The sequence below is a fragment of the Panthera onca genome, chromosome B3 (assembly GCF_046562875.1).
Source record: "Panthera onca isolate mPanOnc1 chromosome B3, mPanOnc1 haplotype 2, whole genome shotgun sequence".
Taxonomy (NCBI): domain Eukaryota; kingdom Metazoa; phylum Chordata; class Mammalia; order Carnivora; family Felidae; genus Panthera; species Panthera onca.
The window spans coordinates 138,596,730-138,612,687 of NC_138344.1; the positions used below are offsets into that span (position 1 = coordinate 138,596,730).

General features: G+C 42.8%; 1 protein-coding gene across 4 annotated transcripts in view; it reads left to right on the forward strand.

The window, feature by feature from the left end:
- VRK1 (VRK serine/threonine kinase 1) overlaps positions 1-5,952 on the forward strand; it is a 73,149-nt gene extending 67,197 nt beyond the window's left edge. Inside the window, exons 12-14 of one of the 4 annotated variants that reach the window (XM_060620716.3) lie at positions 886-973; positions 2,171-2,239; positions 5,502-5,952. In XM_060620716.3, coding sequence (XP_060476699.3) covers positions 886-973; positions 2,171-2,239; positions 5,502-5,533 — 189 coding nt within the window. In that variant the 3' untranslated portion in view covers positions 5,534-5,952. The remainder of the gene's footprint in view (positions 1-885; positions 974-2,170; positions 2,240-5,501) is intronic. The other 3 variants (XM_060620717.3, XM_060620718.3, XM_060620719.3) reach the window with 3 other exon arrangements.
- The last annotated feature ends 10,006 nt before the right edge of the window (positions 5,953-15,958 follow it).

Here is a 15,958-nt window from a genome sequence, read left to right on the forward strand (position 1 = left end):
TAAGGTCTTCCATTTGTAGACATGTTGAGTAATTTAAAAACTTCACACAGGACTGAACTAGTTAGGAAAGTGATCGAAAATAATAAAAAGAAATTGAATGAACCCTTGGGAAGACGGGCCGGTGGCAGAATACGAGCCTTAACTTTTAAGTAGCCCTCAACTAGAAAAATAAATAGAAAGTTGGCAAGGCCTGAGGGGAGGGTAGAAAAGCCAACCTGCTTTTGCGGTTTTAGGAGAGCCGTGTACTTCCTCCTCAGACTCCTCCTTTACAGGTAGGTTTATGCCCTCTTAACCTTTTAATAAAAAGTGTGCCAAAAGAATACATTTACTGGAAGTTTGTCATTAAAGTAGACTTTTACCACCGATTTGTAGGATATAACCAGTGATCCATACTATATGGACAAGGTGTGGATTTTCCCACTGATCAGGTAGAGAGATTACCCCCTGCTCCCCCACCGCAGACACAACACACACTGTGAAACGGGGAGAATAAGTATCCTTGGCCCGAGTGGTGATACCCGTTTTGTTAAACGCCTTGCTTTAGGAGAGAGTTTCCGTATTATCAATCCCGATGGTGAGGCTTTCAGTGGTAGATGATTCTGAAGAAGCATAAAAAGTTAGAGGTGGCGGTAACCAATCAGCTCACATTTAGGCTAAGTGTATCCTTGAAGATTCTCTTCACCCCACTGGCTGCCATCCCCAGCCCCTTCCCTTAGGGGCGGCCACCACCCTGACATTGTGAACGGTCTTCTGCTTGTTTTGATACGCCCACACCTGGATAGATTCGCATATATGGTGGTTTTATGGTAGTTTCGTGTGTTTACTTCTTTGACCGTCAGACCACATCTCTCTTTCTCTCTCTCTTAAAAAATCTTTACACGTAAGAAGCGAAAGAAAGGAATCGAGAGCACAGAATCCAGTGTTGAAGATATGGAATGCTCAGATACACAGACAGAAGAGGCCACACAAACCCGTAAGTTGAACAGTCTTGCCTGTTAGCTTTCTCCTTATGTAAGCACAGATTGCATTTCCTTCCACTCAATAAGAGGTTCACTTACGGTCGTAACATTTTGGTTGTCTAATAAAATACTATGCAAGAAGAGCTCGTGTTTGTGGAGTGTGGTCACAGCGTCCTCTGTACATACACCGTATGATTTGCTGTCCATCGTGATCATGAAGTTGGGGCGGGAGGTGCTCTCATTTTGCATCTAGGGAGCCCACGACACGGAGCGTTCGGGTGCCGGAGCCAGAACTCTGTCTTCCATTTCCGCACATTGATCTACGGAACGGGGTGAGCGGACTGTCCGGACCGGGTGAGGAGTTCCTGGGCTTACTGCAGCTGCCGAGCCCCACTTGCCTGAGCCGTCCGAGCGCTCCCAGCAAAGTGTGCCAACTCCTCGTTTCTCTGGACGAGTTGGGACGCGAGGAGTTAGAGCCTCGGGTCGTCACCCTTCAAAGCTCTTGAAGCAAAAAGCAAAGTCTACAGTCGTTTCCGAGGTGGCTTGTAGGCTGGTGCCGAAGGCTCCCGCAGTGCGGGGCGGTGCCAGCGTTGGCGTTAGGAAGGTGGCGCCCGCAAAGGGCGCAGCGAGGGCGGGCTGCGGTGTGGTCGGCTTCGAAAACGGCGCACCTGTGGGTGGCTCAGGAAAAGGGGCACCTGGTCCAGGTTTCACAAGAGGGGATTTGGTGGACTCGGTGAAGAAATTCAGTGCTGGAGTGGTACCATTTGTTTCTTTTTCCAGACTTCTATCTCTGCCTTTTGTTGGTCCTGAAACAACGTTTCTGGATTTCTAATAAAGGCTTTTTTTTTTTTTTTTTGGCAAAAGTTGTGTTAAAGCACAAGTGGCCTATTGAGTCCAGCCAGGGATGTGTCCTACCTTTCCTTTGAGAGTGTCACCTGTGTATGTGTGGACGGCAAACACTCGACTTTCAAAGAGAACCCTTTTCGCTCCGATTCTGTTAACATAGTCTTTATTACGTAGTATTTATTGAGCGCACATCCTTAGGTTTATCTGAATTTACCCCAGAGGATACTGGGGGCATCCAGAGAGGGAGGACAGAACCTCACCCTGGAGGCTAGAGGTTTCGAAGAAGTTCCTCTCTCTGTTCTGCAGCCGCTTCCATTTCCTCATTTCCACCCTCCCCACCTCCCGTCTTGTCCGTGTTTTATTAGGAGGTGAGGAGCCCCGAGGAGCCGTGCGTGGAAGCCTGTCTCAGCCAGAGACTAGCAGCAGCCATGACAGTGAGTGGGGGGGAGATTGAGGAGCATTTATAAAGATAGAACAATATTCTTAAACAAAAATCCCTTAAATTGCAAAACGGGCAGTATGAGCTGAGCAAAGGGCCTACGCTGTCACAGTAAGGTTGGTGCCCGTTTAGACCAAAGCGGACTCAGTTGTGCGTGGAGAAGACTCGGGCCCCTCTTGACTGCCTGCGGGTTGTTCGTGACCTGAACGTGGCTTAATGAGATACAGAAGTGATTTTAAATTCGCCTGTACCCGGGAACAATGTTTTTTATACCTAAAATTTTTGATTTAAAGTCCTTAGAAGAGTGTGGACCCCGTTGCAAATTTAAGGAGAACAATCCAGATTTTTTTGTTTTGATTTAAAAAAAAGAGATCATCAGATTCTCCTTTATTCCTATAAACTCTGCATTGCTTAATGCTTAAATGTTCTTTCTCTTCTCATTGCAATTCGTCTTTTCCCCGAAAGTATAGGGCTAGTTAAGGTATTTTACTGTCTAAATATTCACAAATGAGAGAACTATTACCTGAGATGGTAAAATGTTATTGCTTCTGGCAAAAAAAAAAAAAAAAAAAGCCAAGCGTTCATGGAAATATATATTTATATTTCATCATTTTAAAGTAACTTGAAGAAGGAGGCACATTATTATGTTTGGATTTTGTTTTAAAGAAATATATAATACAATTCGGTGACTTCTGTGTTTTAGAGCTTTTAAGATTTTGTGTCATAAATGTGTTTCAAGAATGGTTACCTCAAACAGCAGCTTTAGAAATGTCAGTTTCTTCATTAACAATTTTATTTTCAAACACAATTTATGGTTTACAATATGGTAAGAGATTTCTCTCACTGTGCGATCTTTCAGGATGCTGTGCCTGGCAGAGTGGGAGCAACTTTCCTTTAATATCTATTTAGACCGTTTTAAAAACGTGTATAATTTTCTTGATACACCTAAACTCATTTTGACTAGTTGGGGGTCTATTGTGTAAGAACACATTCTGAAAGCTTTCAAAATGTGTATTGTGTGGGTTTTCTCAAAGAAAGAGAGGGGGTGATGGGGTGGTTTTCAAGAAGAACAGAGGCCTCTAATCCTTTTATTTTTATGCAAGGCATAATTTTTACCAATTGAGAAAATTTGGTTATTTGCTGCAAGTAATTTTTCCCCCCACAAAATGATAAGCCTTAAAAAGCCATGCATATTCTGGCATTTCAAAACCATGCCAGTATTTCAGAATTGTACTAAAAATTAGTTAATGTAGCCATGATATTTATGGCTGGTGTGCTTTGTCCCTCCCGTTCATGAAAGGACAGTACTCCACAGTCTCTTCTCTTGTTAGTAGTATTTGTGAAGTGCCTCGAGTTTTAGTCCATTCTTGACGAAGCCGAGGCAAGCAGGATTTATGTTTACCTCTCGAGTATCTGTGATATAGTTAAAAAAAAAGGGGGGGGATATTTTAAGGCAAAGAAGCCCCCCACTTGTTTCTTACTTCTGCATTAATAAAATCATAGAAGAGTACCCAAACTTGTATTTTTTCATTTTCCACATATTAAATTTTATGCATTAGTCTTACAGCTGGACCTTTTACCAGTGGGAATATATTGTGAAAATGGGTATATTTTTAAAAGAGATGAGGAGAGGAAAAATACCGTTTCTGCCACAATCAGAATTGATTGTTAGGGAAAATACGGAATTGATACATGCAGCAAAGACGCCATGTTGCAGAATCCTGATTATATAACAAATTCCAGGTGGTGGTAGTGTTTGTAGTTGCAGTGGAAAATCTTAAATCTACACTGAAGGGAATCAGCAGCAGTGGTATTTAAGAGTCAGGTGACAAATTAGGATGTTAACGAGAATAATACTCCTTGAACACCGTAGTAACTATTGTTAAGCGTCCTCTGTAACATGACGATAGATTCCAGAATTTATTGAAAAGTAGATGTGCTACGGTACTGATTATTGACCTGGCCTTTGTGAGTCCCATTGTGCCAGCGTCTCCCTGTCACGACAGTCTTCGTTTCTGTGCAAAATTAATCTCAAAATTCTTGAATAAAAAATGAAAAATCCACCGTGGGATAGTTTTTATATACCAGAAAAGTTGAAGAAAAAGCTTACAGGTTTAAGCCAGCCATATAGTCTAAGTATTAACAGTGGCAGGAAAAAAAAAGATATTCACGTAAACTTGAAGTTTGCTCTAATTGAAGTGTATGGCGATTAACTAAAAACTGGCACTTGGAAAAGTAAAAAAACACTGGTCTTTAAACGGATCTTCCACATAAGTAACTGAACAAAAAACTTTAGAAATTGTTTAATAGAAGACGTGTGGTAAATGCCTTGTCCTCGATTCAAAGGGCGTTTTGTACGTTTCAGAAAAGAAGTTATTGATCTGTTGCTGACTGCTTTCATTGATTAATTATGGGCGACCCGCCGCCCCTCAGCCGGTGCCGCTGCTCGTTTCCTGGCAGAGGGAGGCGCGAGCCAGTGGGAAGGCACTTGGTTTGCCGGGCACTAGGCAGCCGGGATCAGGTTTAGACGCATCCTTCCCACTGCTGTGCCCTCCTTGGAGCTGGAGTGGGGGTGCTAGGTGGGAACCGAGTCTCCTCGGTGAGGTGGATTCCCGCAAAGAATTCTGCCTCCGGTGAAGAATCACCGATTTATCCCAGCTCAGGAGTAGATGGGTAGGAACCGTCATGAGGTACTTAGACCGGTGTCAGGCCTGAGGCTTCTATAGAAGGCTGCTCAGTTGGGATCGATTTCATTCCTGGTGGAAAAGCCTTCGGGTTTTGGAATGGCCCAGGCCTCTCCTGCCCGCAGAGTATGTAGGTAGCAGGCTTTGCAGGGCAACACATTTTATCATTTTACTCTTTGCTTTTCGCAATATGCGTTAGTTCATCGTTGCCAAGAAATGAATGCCTGTCTTGTTGCTATAGCTTACATTAGCAGTTACTGTATTTTAAATTGCACAATAAAAATTTGGGGGAGAAATATTTCAGTGCCCTTGTAGATTGGATATGTTTTACCAGTGGGAGAGTTCTAATGTACTGGAAGATGTCGGCGTATCTTTTCGAGTATTACAAAATGGACACGATTTCCTAAGATTTTGAGGCTGTTAACCAGCGCCTTTGTGTATGACTTTCATCTTCACAAATCGTCATAGTCAATTAGATTTTTAAATATGGAAAAGTATATAAAAATGCATGTATTTCTGATCTTTAGGTTTGGCAAGTTAATGATTTGAATTTCTTTGTTTTTTGTCTTCAAGGTTCGAAAGCCAGGAAGAGAGTCCAGAAGTAAACCAAATGCTGTCAGCTGATTTTTCTTTTCTTCCTCTCGTTTGACTCTCTCCTCTTTTTCTATTTTCAACGTTTCATTTTCATGGGAGTGTCTTTTAGGGTAGGGCTAACCATGAAGTACCTATGTCTTTGAAAAATATGAACTTTTTTATTAAGTACTTTGTACAATTTATTAAAGGCCAATTGATAAAATTTAAAATCTTTAGGTTATACTCTTGGAGCTATCCCAGGCTGTGTGTGTTTGAGGTTCTGGAGCAGACAGGAGGAAAACTACCATGCTGTGTACTTTTCAGATCATTGTACGTTGCCCAGAGTGTCTAAGTGTGCTTAGACCAAGTCCTTACCTTGAAGGAAGTAACAGCCTTAAAATAAAAGTCTCTTTTTGCGTGATAACAAATACACCATTTGTCGTGGCCGTAAGATTTGGATCGTATTGATTCTGTTCAGTTCCGCGGGCATTTATTGAGCAGCTGCCATATGAAACAAGAGGGCCAAAGAAGGGAAAGGGTTATGAAAGCAAAGGTGGGGGAGTAAGTAGGCCTGTGAGAGATAAAACACAAACATTTGAAAGTTAGATTCCGTGACAACCAAGTCAGCACGCAAGGTGCACGAGAAGAAAACAGGTGACAAATTGGCAGGTTGGGGGCATGATCAGATGTATCGCCTGGCTTCTTTTAAGGAAATCCTGTGAAACAAACAGACAAACAGACAAAGCAAGCTTACTCATTCACAGGAGACCATCTTTCTTGCAAGTGTCTTTTTTGTGGCAAATAACGTCTGTGCAGTAAACCAAGCGTTGAGAGTTGGGGTGATCAGAAATTTTAAGATTTGGACCTTTTGTAGTTGCCTTGGCAATAAAAGCTTGGGACTTTAACATTTATGAACAATTTCAAAGTTCGCTTTGTTGCAGAACTTGGAATTAGACTGTATTTTCTAAAGAGTGGTACACCTCACCACTTAACGGTGCATCCAGTATTTTTAGATGCTGTATAGACATAACTTTTATTTAAATATTTAAGCATTAAACATTTATTTTACTATGTATTCAGAACGTAAGTATAGCACATTAAACTGGTGATTTCTCTATTGCTTAGGACAAGCCGGCCTAAAGTAGGCATTTTTGTTTTTAAAAAAGTGAGTTGATTTGAAGCAAATACTAAATAAATAATAGTACAGGTGGAACGCAGGCAGATCCAAATTGTCAGACAGCCCTGAGCAGCTCTGAACCAGCACTGAGATTTGAAAACTTTGGCTTCCTGATGTGGGTGTTCAGTTGTGGCGAAAAGCGTTTATGACTATAGTGGTCAGATGTTGAGAAACGCAGAACAGATCTGCAGACTTTCCCTTGCAAGCTAATCTTTTAAATACCTCCTGAAGTTCCCGAGCTGTGTGTCTTTGCAGAATCGAGAACTCGATTTTGGGCAGAGCCTCCTCCTGTTTGCTGTGGGATGTCAGATTTTAGTGCTCATCAGTGTTACGGTCCCAAGTTTATTTGTAACACCTAAATCAAGTCTCAAATTCTGTTTCAAACACATTGACGCTTAAAATAGGATCAAATGTGTGTGGTGTGTTTTTGTGTATATGCCTTAGCCTTTTTTTTTCTTTTCCAGAACACAAAAACATAGCAAAACCTGTTGGTTAAATATTAAGAAAACAAATATTTCTTCACATATTGTTTTTAGCAAGTGCTGGCATTTTCTCGAATGTTACTCTGTTGGCAGGGCTTCAGGAATTAAAAACTAGTAGCCATAGTAGCCAGTTGGACCCATCGGCCGCGTCTCCTTATTCTGCTTTCTTCTTTCCTGCCTTACTTTGGTTTTTCTTATGCTCCCTTTATTCGGAAGAAAAAAAAAAGATTGAGTAACCTTGTTGTTCCAAGTTTTACTTTTTTTTTTCTTCTTGCCTCTCTCAATTCTATCTTTACCCTTTTTATCTTGTCTCATTTTTCTTTCCTTTCCAACACGTGTTTTGGTGGACTTCACCAGCCTTGGTTCCTTCACAACCCCGCGACCGTGTTGCGAGAGGTGTTCCCGGCACCGCGTGGCCCTGCCTTCTCTGCCATTTTCCTAGGTTGTTAGTGAGCCGAGGGTTTGACACCTGTGCCAAGCTCTTGTCCATCACACAGTGGGGGTAGTGTGTGTGCTACGTGTTCTAGAAAGCAACCGATAAATCTTCGATAACCAACTAAGCCCTGAAGTAAAATAGCTTCTAGGTCTTCTTCAGTAGTGATCTCTTTTTTTTTTTTTTTAATTTTTTTTTAATGTTTATTTATTTTTGAGACAGAGACCGAGCATGAACGGGGGGAGGGTCAGAGAGAGAGGGAGACACAGAATCGGAAGCAGGCTCCAGGCTCTGAGCGGTCAGCACAGAGCCCGACGCGGGGCTCGAACTCACGGACCGTGAGATCATGACCCGAGCTGACGTCGGACGCTTAACCGACCGAGCCACCCGGGCGCCCCAGTAGTGATCTCTTAAGACAAATAAAATGCTAATAGGCCAGAGCTATAAAATCCCAACTATTTTTTTGAATTACTAAATTAAATGTGCATATAAAGGCCTGTGTTGAGAAGCAATAAATCAGTGGTAGAAATATAAATAAATTATGTTTTTTATGTGTGTGTGTTTATATGTAGTTGAGCGGTATGTGCTTGATTATCCCTTAAAATTCTGTTTTGTTGGCGCTATTCTTGTGATTATGAGAATTTATTAATGATACCTGGTCACTGTAGAAAATTTAGAACACACGGACAAATATTAAACGACAAACCAGCCGTATGACTCCTACCCACAGGCAACCACTCTGAATGTCTGGACACCTTCTCTTCCAGTCTTTTCTATGCATTTTTATCTTCAATAAGTATTGTGCTTTATATAAAACTCCACGTATTGCTTTTTAAAGCTCGAATTAAATACTTGCCATGCCATTTCAGATACTTCATGAATATAATTTTTATGTTTCTATATTTTTTTTTTTTGTGGATTTATGACACTTTCCTGATCGTTTCCCTAATATTGGACATTTAAGTTGTTTTTAGTATTGAGATATTTAAGTAATATTCTTGATCAAATTGGGCAGAAACCTTTGTCCACATCCCGAATATTTCCTTCGACTTTTGGAAGGGCACCACTGAGTCAAAGACCATGAACATGGAAAGTGACGTCACCGACGCATGTTACCAAGTTGCTTTGCAAAAATCCACCAGCCCGTGCTTTGCCCACCAAATCAGGGCGCACGACTTAGATTTGTCATCCTTCAGTATTACTAATTTTTATCTTTTGATGAGGTGAATTTTTTTAATTGCTGGTGAGCCTGAGAAATTTTGCTTTTGTAAACTGATCACTCCGTTTTCTCCCTGGTGTATTTGTTTGTACTGTTTGTATAGCGACAGTCTTAAACCCTTCGTTATATTTGTTGCTGACTTTTTCCCGTTTGTTTTGTTGGGTGGCATTTTTTATTTTTATGAAATTTAACATTTATGGCTTTACTCTTTTGATCCTTTTCATTGTAATTTCTGTTTTAAAATACTTCCCATCCTGAATCAGAAATATTTATCATGGATTTTTCTAGGCTTTTTGTTTTAATGCTTCTATATTTTTCAACCTAATGGAATTAATTTTGGTGTTCGTATGCCAGGAGCTGAGGATCACAGTGTAATTTCTTTCCAAATAGCTAACCAGTAGCTCCAGCACCTTCGTCAGGTAAACTCTCTTCCCCAGCCTCTCATGCCCTGGTTCGTGATGCCTGTTTTATCATATATTACGTTGTTACACCAGGGTCTGTTTCTGGACTGTTGGATTTCATTGATCTGTCCGTCTGTCCTTAATGCCGGCACCACACTGATTTAATTAATGCAGTTTTACCTCTTGTTATTTGTTGCCCAAACCACATCAACCGAAATCAGAGTGAAGGAAAAAATTCACCACACTACAAATATCAAACTCTTGTTCTTTGACATTATTTTTTAAGTGCTGTTATCATGCCTACATAATTTTTCATAATTATAACGGGTGCATAGCTAAGGTTTTGTGGGTTTTGGTTTCTTTTGAAGTCCCACAGGTGTTGTGTTCCTCATTTGTTAGGCTCCAGTGGTATAAGGAAGCCCAGGCACGCTGAAGAATCGGTCCTGGAAAAGGGTCTTTGGGTGAATATCGCCTCACACACCGTGTCGGTGATTCTGTGCAGGATACCGCTGACCAGGTGGTTTAGGCAACTCTGTTCCTTGGGTGTTATTTTGCAAATAAAATGCATACCATTTCCACTGTACTAATAAGCAGGTGTTACTCATAGAGTGGTGAGTGTTCTTGTGTTACGGCAGTAGGGTTTTGCGATTTGTGAGTCGTATTCCTGAGTTTTTGTAGTTTTGGCTCAAGTTAACCTGTAGAATTTCTGCACTGAGCAAATTATGGTCTTCTTTGCAAGCCACCATAAATGATCTTTGAAAACCTCTTAACCTCTTTTTCACTTAAAGTGCAGCACTCATTAGAAGTCTGAAGTATCAAAAGGATGAATGGAGATAATCTATAGGATAACTTTTGTGCCTGGTCTGCGGAGGCGGGAAGGAGTCCTAAAGGCGAGTCCAGAGTTTGGAGGGGGAAGAGAGGGGTCGGTAGTCTGAACCTGTTCTTGCTTTTCTCTAGGTTGTCTTTTCTGCTTCTGATATCTTTCCGAAGCGAGTGGAAAGTGATCACAGTTATGCAAACAAAAACCTGGTAACAGCGAGGCCACTGTTTGTTTAAAAACTGAAAAAAACTGCCGCATCCAGTGTTCTTTCTGACCTTGACACAAAAATCTTAGTATAGAAATTCATGCTGATCCTTCTTGGTATACTTCTCAGATGGGAGTGATGCCCCTACACGCTTTCCCGAACGTTCTTCCTAAGGGTCCAGTATGTGTTAGTACTTAAATGTCAGAGTAAAGCAGCTGACGCATCTGCCATCTGAACACTGGAAAGTTCCAGGGCGGTACATCACAGGGAAAGTTTCCATTGGGGTTGCCTGGTGAGGAGAGAAAGGAGCAACAGTTCTTGAACTTTTCTAGATAGAGAAATGTGCTTCAAGATCCTTAAGAAGACCTCACCCTCATCCCCGAAGTGGGGGGAAAAAAGCTGTGTTCTTTTGTCTTCATTTATTTCATGAACTCTTCCACAACATTCTGGTGCTAATGCTTGAGTCCATTGGACTGGAGAAGTATTGTGCATATCCTGATGTAGCACTGTAGTTGCAAAGGTATGTGGTCTGGTCCCTGTGCCGTAGCCACCCACCCACCCCAGCCCTTCAGGTTTCTAGCCCGGAAATCCTTGGCGGAGATTTCAAAGCTTACGGCAAAGATCTGTAATTTGCCCTACCCTTTGTAATTTAAGGAAGGATCATTTAGACATTTCTTAAGATGCACGTGTAGTCGCGGTGATTTGCGTTTTCCGTTTTTTCAGATTCCTAACCAGGTTTCAGAAAGAAGTCGTCTGTATATTCCAGGTGCCGTAGCCCCCAATCGGTCTTTGATAGGCCGTGCAAAGTGTTCGGAAAGCAAAGGTGGCTGAAATTACAGGAAAATGGTTTCCAAGGCCCTGCCTGTTCCCGTAGAGGTCAGAGAAACCACAGCCTGCCAAAACACAATTCCAGGTCAAGAATCCAAAACACCTGCTGTTCCCAATGAACTGTACGATGCACGTAGAAAACGTCTGGAAGCGAGGGTCGAGCTAAGTGAACAGTCGTGATAATACCTGGTTGGTCTTTTAGCAGCAGAATTGGGGGGAAATATGAAACTTTTAAAAACGGTGGTTTATTTTTTTTTTTATTTTTTTTTTTATTTTGGTGTTATTGTTGATATCCCTATTTGAATGTAAAGTCCCTAACAAAAGAAGCAGGCTGCCTTTAGACTGCATTTACTGCTCTTGATGACTCCAGTTGTGTGTAAATATTAGAAAACAGCAGGGTCCTACATTCCAAGAATCACTTGAGCAGTGCCACGAAGACAAGTGTCCTTACTGGTATTGTAGTCATACTCCCAAGCTCTCCCGCTGTTTCTAATCTGTGCGCACAGCCGTGAAAAGACTGGACTGACATTTACAGGCACAGCAGGGAGACACTTGACTAGGGAATGTTAAAGACTCCAGTACCTCCGATTCAAAGTGGCCACCACACATGATAAATCTTCACAGGAGAGCCAGTCTGCACTTCAACTGATGTCATAATGAGGGTATCTGTAATGAAGCAAAGAAGTAGAACATTTTTTTCCCCTCAGCTCAACTTTTTAGCGGTCAGATACTTATTGTTGTCTTTTTCAGACCTACGTCTGCGTCTCCTTCTGTGTAGGTGAAGGATCTTTTCCTTTCGAGCCGTGCTTTTTGGGAGGGCCTCTTTCCTTCTCCGTCCCCTGGCCTCCGTGCCTGCTCGGTGTAGACAGGAGCGTTCCCCGGCGCAGTAGCACTTGCCCATCCACTGCGAATAAAAATAAAATTTCCCGGGATCTGCTGTAACGGTGCCGTAAAAGAGGGTCAGTTGCTTTCTGACTCGAGTTTGACAGACTTTGCTCTGTGTTCTGTCCCAGTGAGCTGCCAGATTTGTGTGCCATAATACCAGTAATGCAATTAGGTTTGCTGCACATTGTCTGGTTGACTTCTCAGTTAAGAGTTTCTTTCCCTATGGGAATAAGACTAGACAGACTGTCATTTGCTATTACTAATTCTGCTTAGCATTATCACTGGAGCTTTTTTTGTAATTAGCTATCTTAGTTGGCTCTTAAATTTTAATAGCCAATTGAAGCTACGTTTTAGCCAAGTTCCATATCTAAATTGCATTCAGTCCATTAACAAAGTTGGTTAAAAGGCTATTAAAACAGAAGCCAATGTATGGCAGTTCGCACTCCCGTCTTTGTGGCCCCGGCAACGCCAGCCTCCCCCGAGTTCTCCAAAGGAACTCACTCTCCTTGAGCGAAGTTACACGCAAGCTGGACCGAACTTCCAGCTGACGAGAAATTAACGCTGACAAGATTTTTGTTACGTTAACGTATTCAGAAATGTCACCGCTTACACCCGGTTCCCTTTTCTGAGGGTTCTTCTGGGGTTGGGATTTATTTGGTTGGTCGCGGCAGAGAGGGGGGAAGAAAGGGGCATCTAGAATATTCCAACTTAAAATTGACGGTTTTTGAAAGCGAATAATTGAAGTGATGTTTTTCTCCATTTCAGCTGATCAAAATTATTAGCAAAACCATCTGAGGCACCTTCTGGTAGAATTGTAGTCTTGCTGGGTTTAGTTTGTAAAACATTCTGCCAGGCATTAAAAAAAAAAGAAGAAAAAAATGTAGCCGAGCCAGCGCATAGGCTCCCGGCGCCCAGTGCCTAATTGACAGTCCCCGTTGTTATTATTTTTAAGTTCGGAAGACCATTTCTAACACTAACACCCCCGCCCTTTGCAAATTAGTTTACCACGATTTCAGTTTCTCCATTGATTCTTCCTCCTTCCAGATTGGGGCAGTGGGTCTATTTTCCATGTTCAAAGATACTTAATTTCAGGAATCTGTATAATTTGTGAAGCAGGCTGTCAAAAGAAATTGGACTGGTACGGGGCGTGTTCAGTTGACATTCCATCTCTGAATCCCGAAGATGTGGGGAGAAACCAGCAGGCCGATGAGTCTGTCACCTTGACTCAGCCAAGTGCGGAGGAAACGCTTCCCCGCCCCCACGCCGCCGCCCGTGCGGCCACTGTCCTGTTTTGAAATGAACAGGTAGTTTTTCTGCTTCAAAAGCATGTATTAAAAAAACCAAAACCCCAGATAGTGGCTCCGTTTCCCTATTCAGAAGATGTCGGGAATTGCGGTTTCACCTTAGAACTTTAAAGCAGTGAGTGGGTTGGAATACTTTTCATTTCCCCGCATCTGGCCCTTCTCATTGGCTTTCTCTGACACCCTCAGAACTGCTGTCAACCTTCAGCTCTGATGGTGCTGTCGTCCCTACCGAAGGCCACCTGGCAGACTGATTCTAGTGAAGCCCAGCCGCTCCTTAGACTTGCGTTTCCGTGTGAAATATGTCTGGTAGCCCACGCTCGCTTAAGGCCTTTTGTCCTGATTTGCTTTTTCAGCCTTTGGCTCTGTGGCTGAGGCACCATCAGTGAAAGTGCCCTCATTGACAAAGAGGTGAAAAGCTTCACTTGTCTTAGCAAAGGACCAGAAATGCTGGGAGGCCCTCTCTGGTGATTTTGTTCTCTCCCAGAAACTGATGGAAGAGGGCAAGAGAGGCCATTTTATCCAGCGTTCAATTATAGGAAGTTAGCATACTGTTAAAAATGTACATGGAACTCATTGGCCTTTAATAAAAATGGAACTGGCTTTGAAGATGAGGTCACCAACTCTCCAAGAGGTCAGAGTCTGCTGGCCTCTTCCATAGAAGACTGAAGGCAGGGCCAGCTCTCCCGTGGCTTTTCAGGGAGCCCTCTCGCTATTGATGGGTGAACTCTGTGGGCTTTAAGTGAATGTCTGCAGTGTATGTTAGACCTCACCCGCCCGAACATCATTTTAAGCTAATTGCTAGCAAATACTCACTTTTTGAACAGGTAATGCATGTACGTGGCACATGATACAGAAACCAATAGGGCTAAAGTAAAAAGGTGAAGTCTTAAATTGACGATCATGGGCCTCCAGGGGATCTAGATAGAAAATAATCCCGTTTGGGGCCCCTGGGGCGCTCGGTTGGTTAAGCATCCGACTTCTGCTCAGGTGGTGATCGTCTGTGAGTTCGAGCCCCACATCGGGCTCTGTGCTGACAGCTCGGAGCCTGGAGCCTGTTTGGATTCTGTGTCTCCCTCTCTCTCTGCCCCTCCCCTGTTCACCCTCTGTCTCTCAAAAATGAACATTAAAAATTTTTTTAAAAGAATTCTGTTTTATTTGTTGCATTAAAAGCTGTGAAGCTGTGAAAGAGGGTTGTCTGGGTGGCTCTGCTAAGTGTCTGACTCTTGATTTCGGCTCAGGTCATGATGTCACAGTCGTGAGATCCAGCCCTGCTGTGGTCTCCACAGTGGAGCCTGCTTGAGATTCTCTCTCCCTCTGCTGCTCCCCCACTCGTGCACGTGCACATGTACATCTGCTCTCTCAAATTAAAAAAAAATTAACAATCTATAACAGAAAAATTAAGACCCTTTCTTTCCCCCTAGTGCCAGTTTCCCTTCCCCAGAAATAATAGCTGTTATGGGTTTGGATAGCTTTCCAAAGCCACAGTCTGCATATCTGTGTGTGTTTGGCGGGGAGGGGGCGTCGAGAGGTGAGGTTGGGGAGATGGAAAGTTCTTACATTTTCTGCGTTGCAGTTCATTGGATAAAGGCTCTAGTCAAAGTATGGGGCCAAATGCCAGATTCAAAAAAAAATTTTTTTATTTGTTTTGAGAGCGCCAGCTTGAGGCAGGGAGGGGCAGAGAGAGGGGGAAAGAAAATCCCAAGAATCGTGCTTGTAGCGTCGGCCGTGATGTGGAGTTCAAAACTCACAAACCATGAGATCATGACCTGAGAAATCCGGAGTCAGACAAACATAAGCCACCCAGGTGCTCGCAATGCCAGATTTTAACGTAACTGCTCGTGATGTGAGGGGATCTCTCGTCTCGTTCAGTCTCAGTTTTACATCATTACTTTTGAAGATCTCTGAATGATCCATCAACGGAAGTGACCGACTTTGCTTGTTCACGCTGGAGACCTGTAGCTCTGGCTCGAGCCCGGCATGGTCCTCGGGCACAGGTCTGCACAGCCCCATCTGTACACACGACGGTCTTCCTGGTCCCCTTCTCCCTGACCCTGGGGCTTCCTCTCTGCATCTCCTGTGTGGGGTCACCCCTTTCCTGGTCCAGTGTAATCCTCTTGCTTGCTGGTGGAGTACATCCTCCATTAGTTGCTTGAGAAAGAAGATGTGTGGGAGGTAATTGTTTTGAAATAAATGTCTTTGTTCTACCCTTCCTCTCGCATAGTTTGACTCATACAGAATTACAGCTTGGAAATAATTTTCTTTCGATATGTTGAAGGCATCACTCTGATGACTTCTGGGGTTCCAAGATTGCTGTTGAGCACACTTGTCTGCCCTCTGTTTCTGGAACTTCTGTTATTCAGATGTTGGGACTCACGGGCTGATCTCAGTCCTTTTCCCTTCTCCCGTGCCCCCCCCCACCTACTTTGTCTGTTTTGTCTTTTTTCCCTTCTACTTCCTGGGAGATTTCTTCAGTATTTTCTTCTGTGCTTCTGGTTTTTAAATTTTTCTGCTATCATGTTTTTAATTTCCAGGAGCTCTTTGTTCTCCTCATGTCTTTTATTTGAAGTGTCATCTTGGTCTTAGTTCGTGGATGTGGGATCTTCTGTGTCTGAGGATTTTAATTAAAATATTTGGAAGCTTTCTTGTCCCTACATAGTCTCTCTTTCTCCAAGTTGCATTCCCACTCCTGTTTGTTTGTTTTGG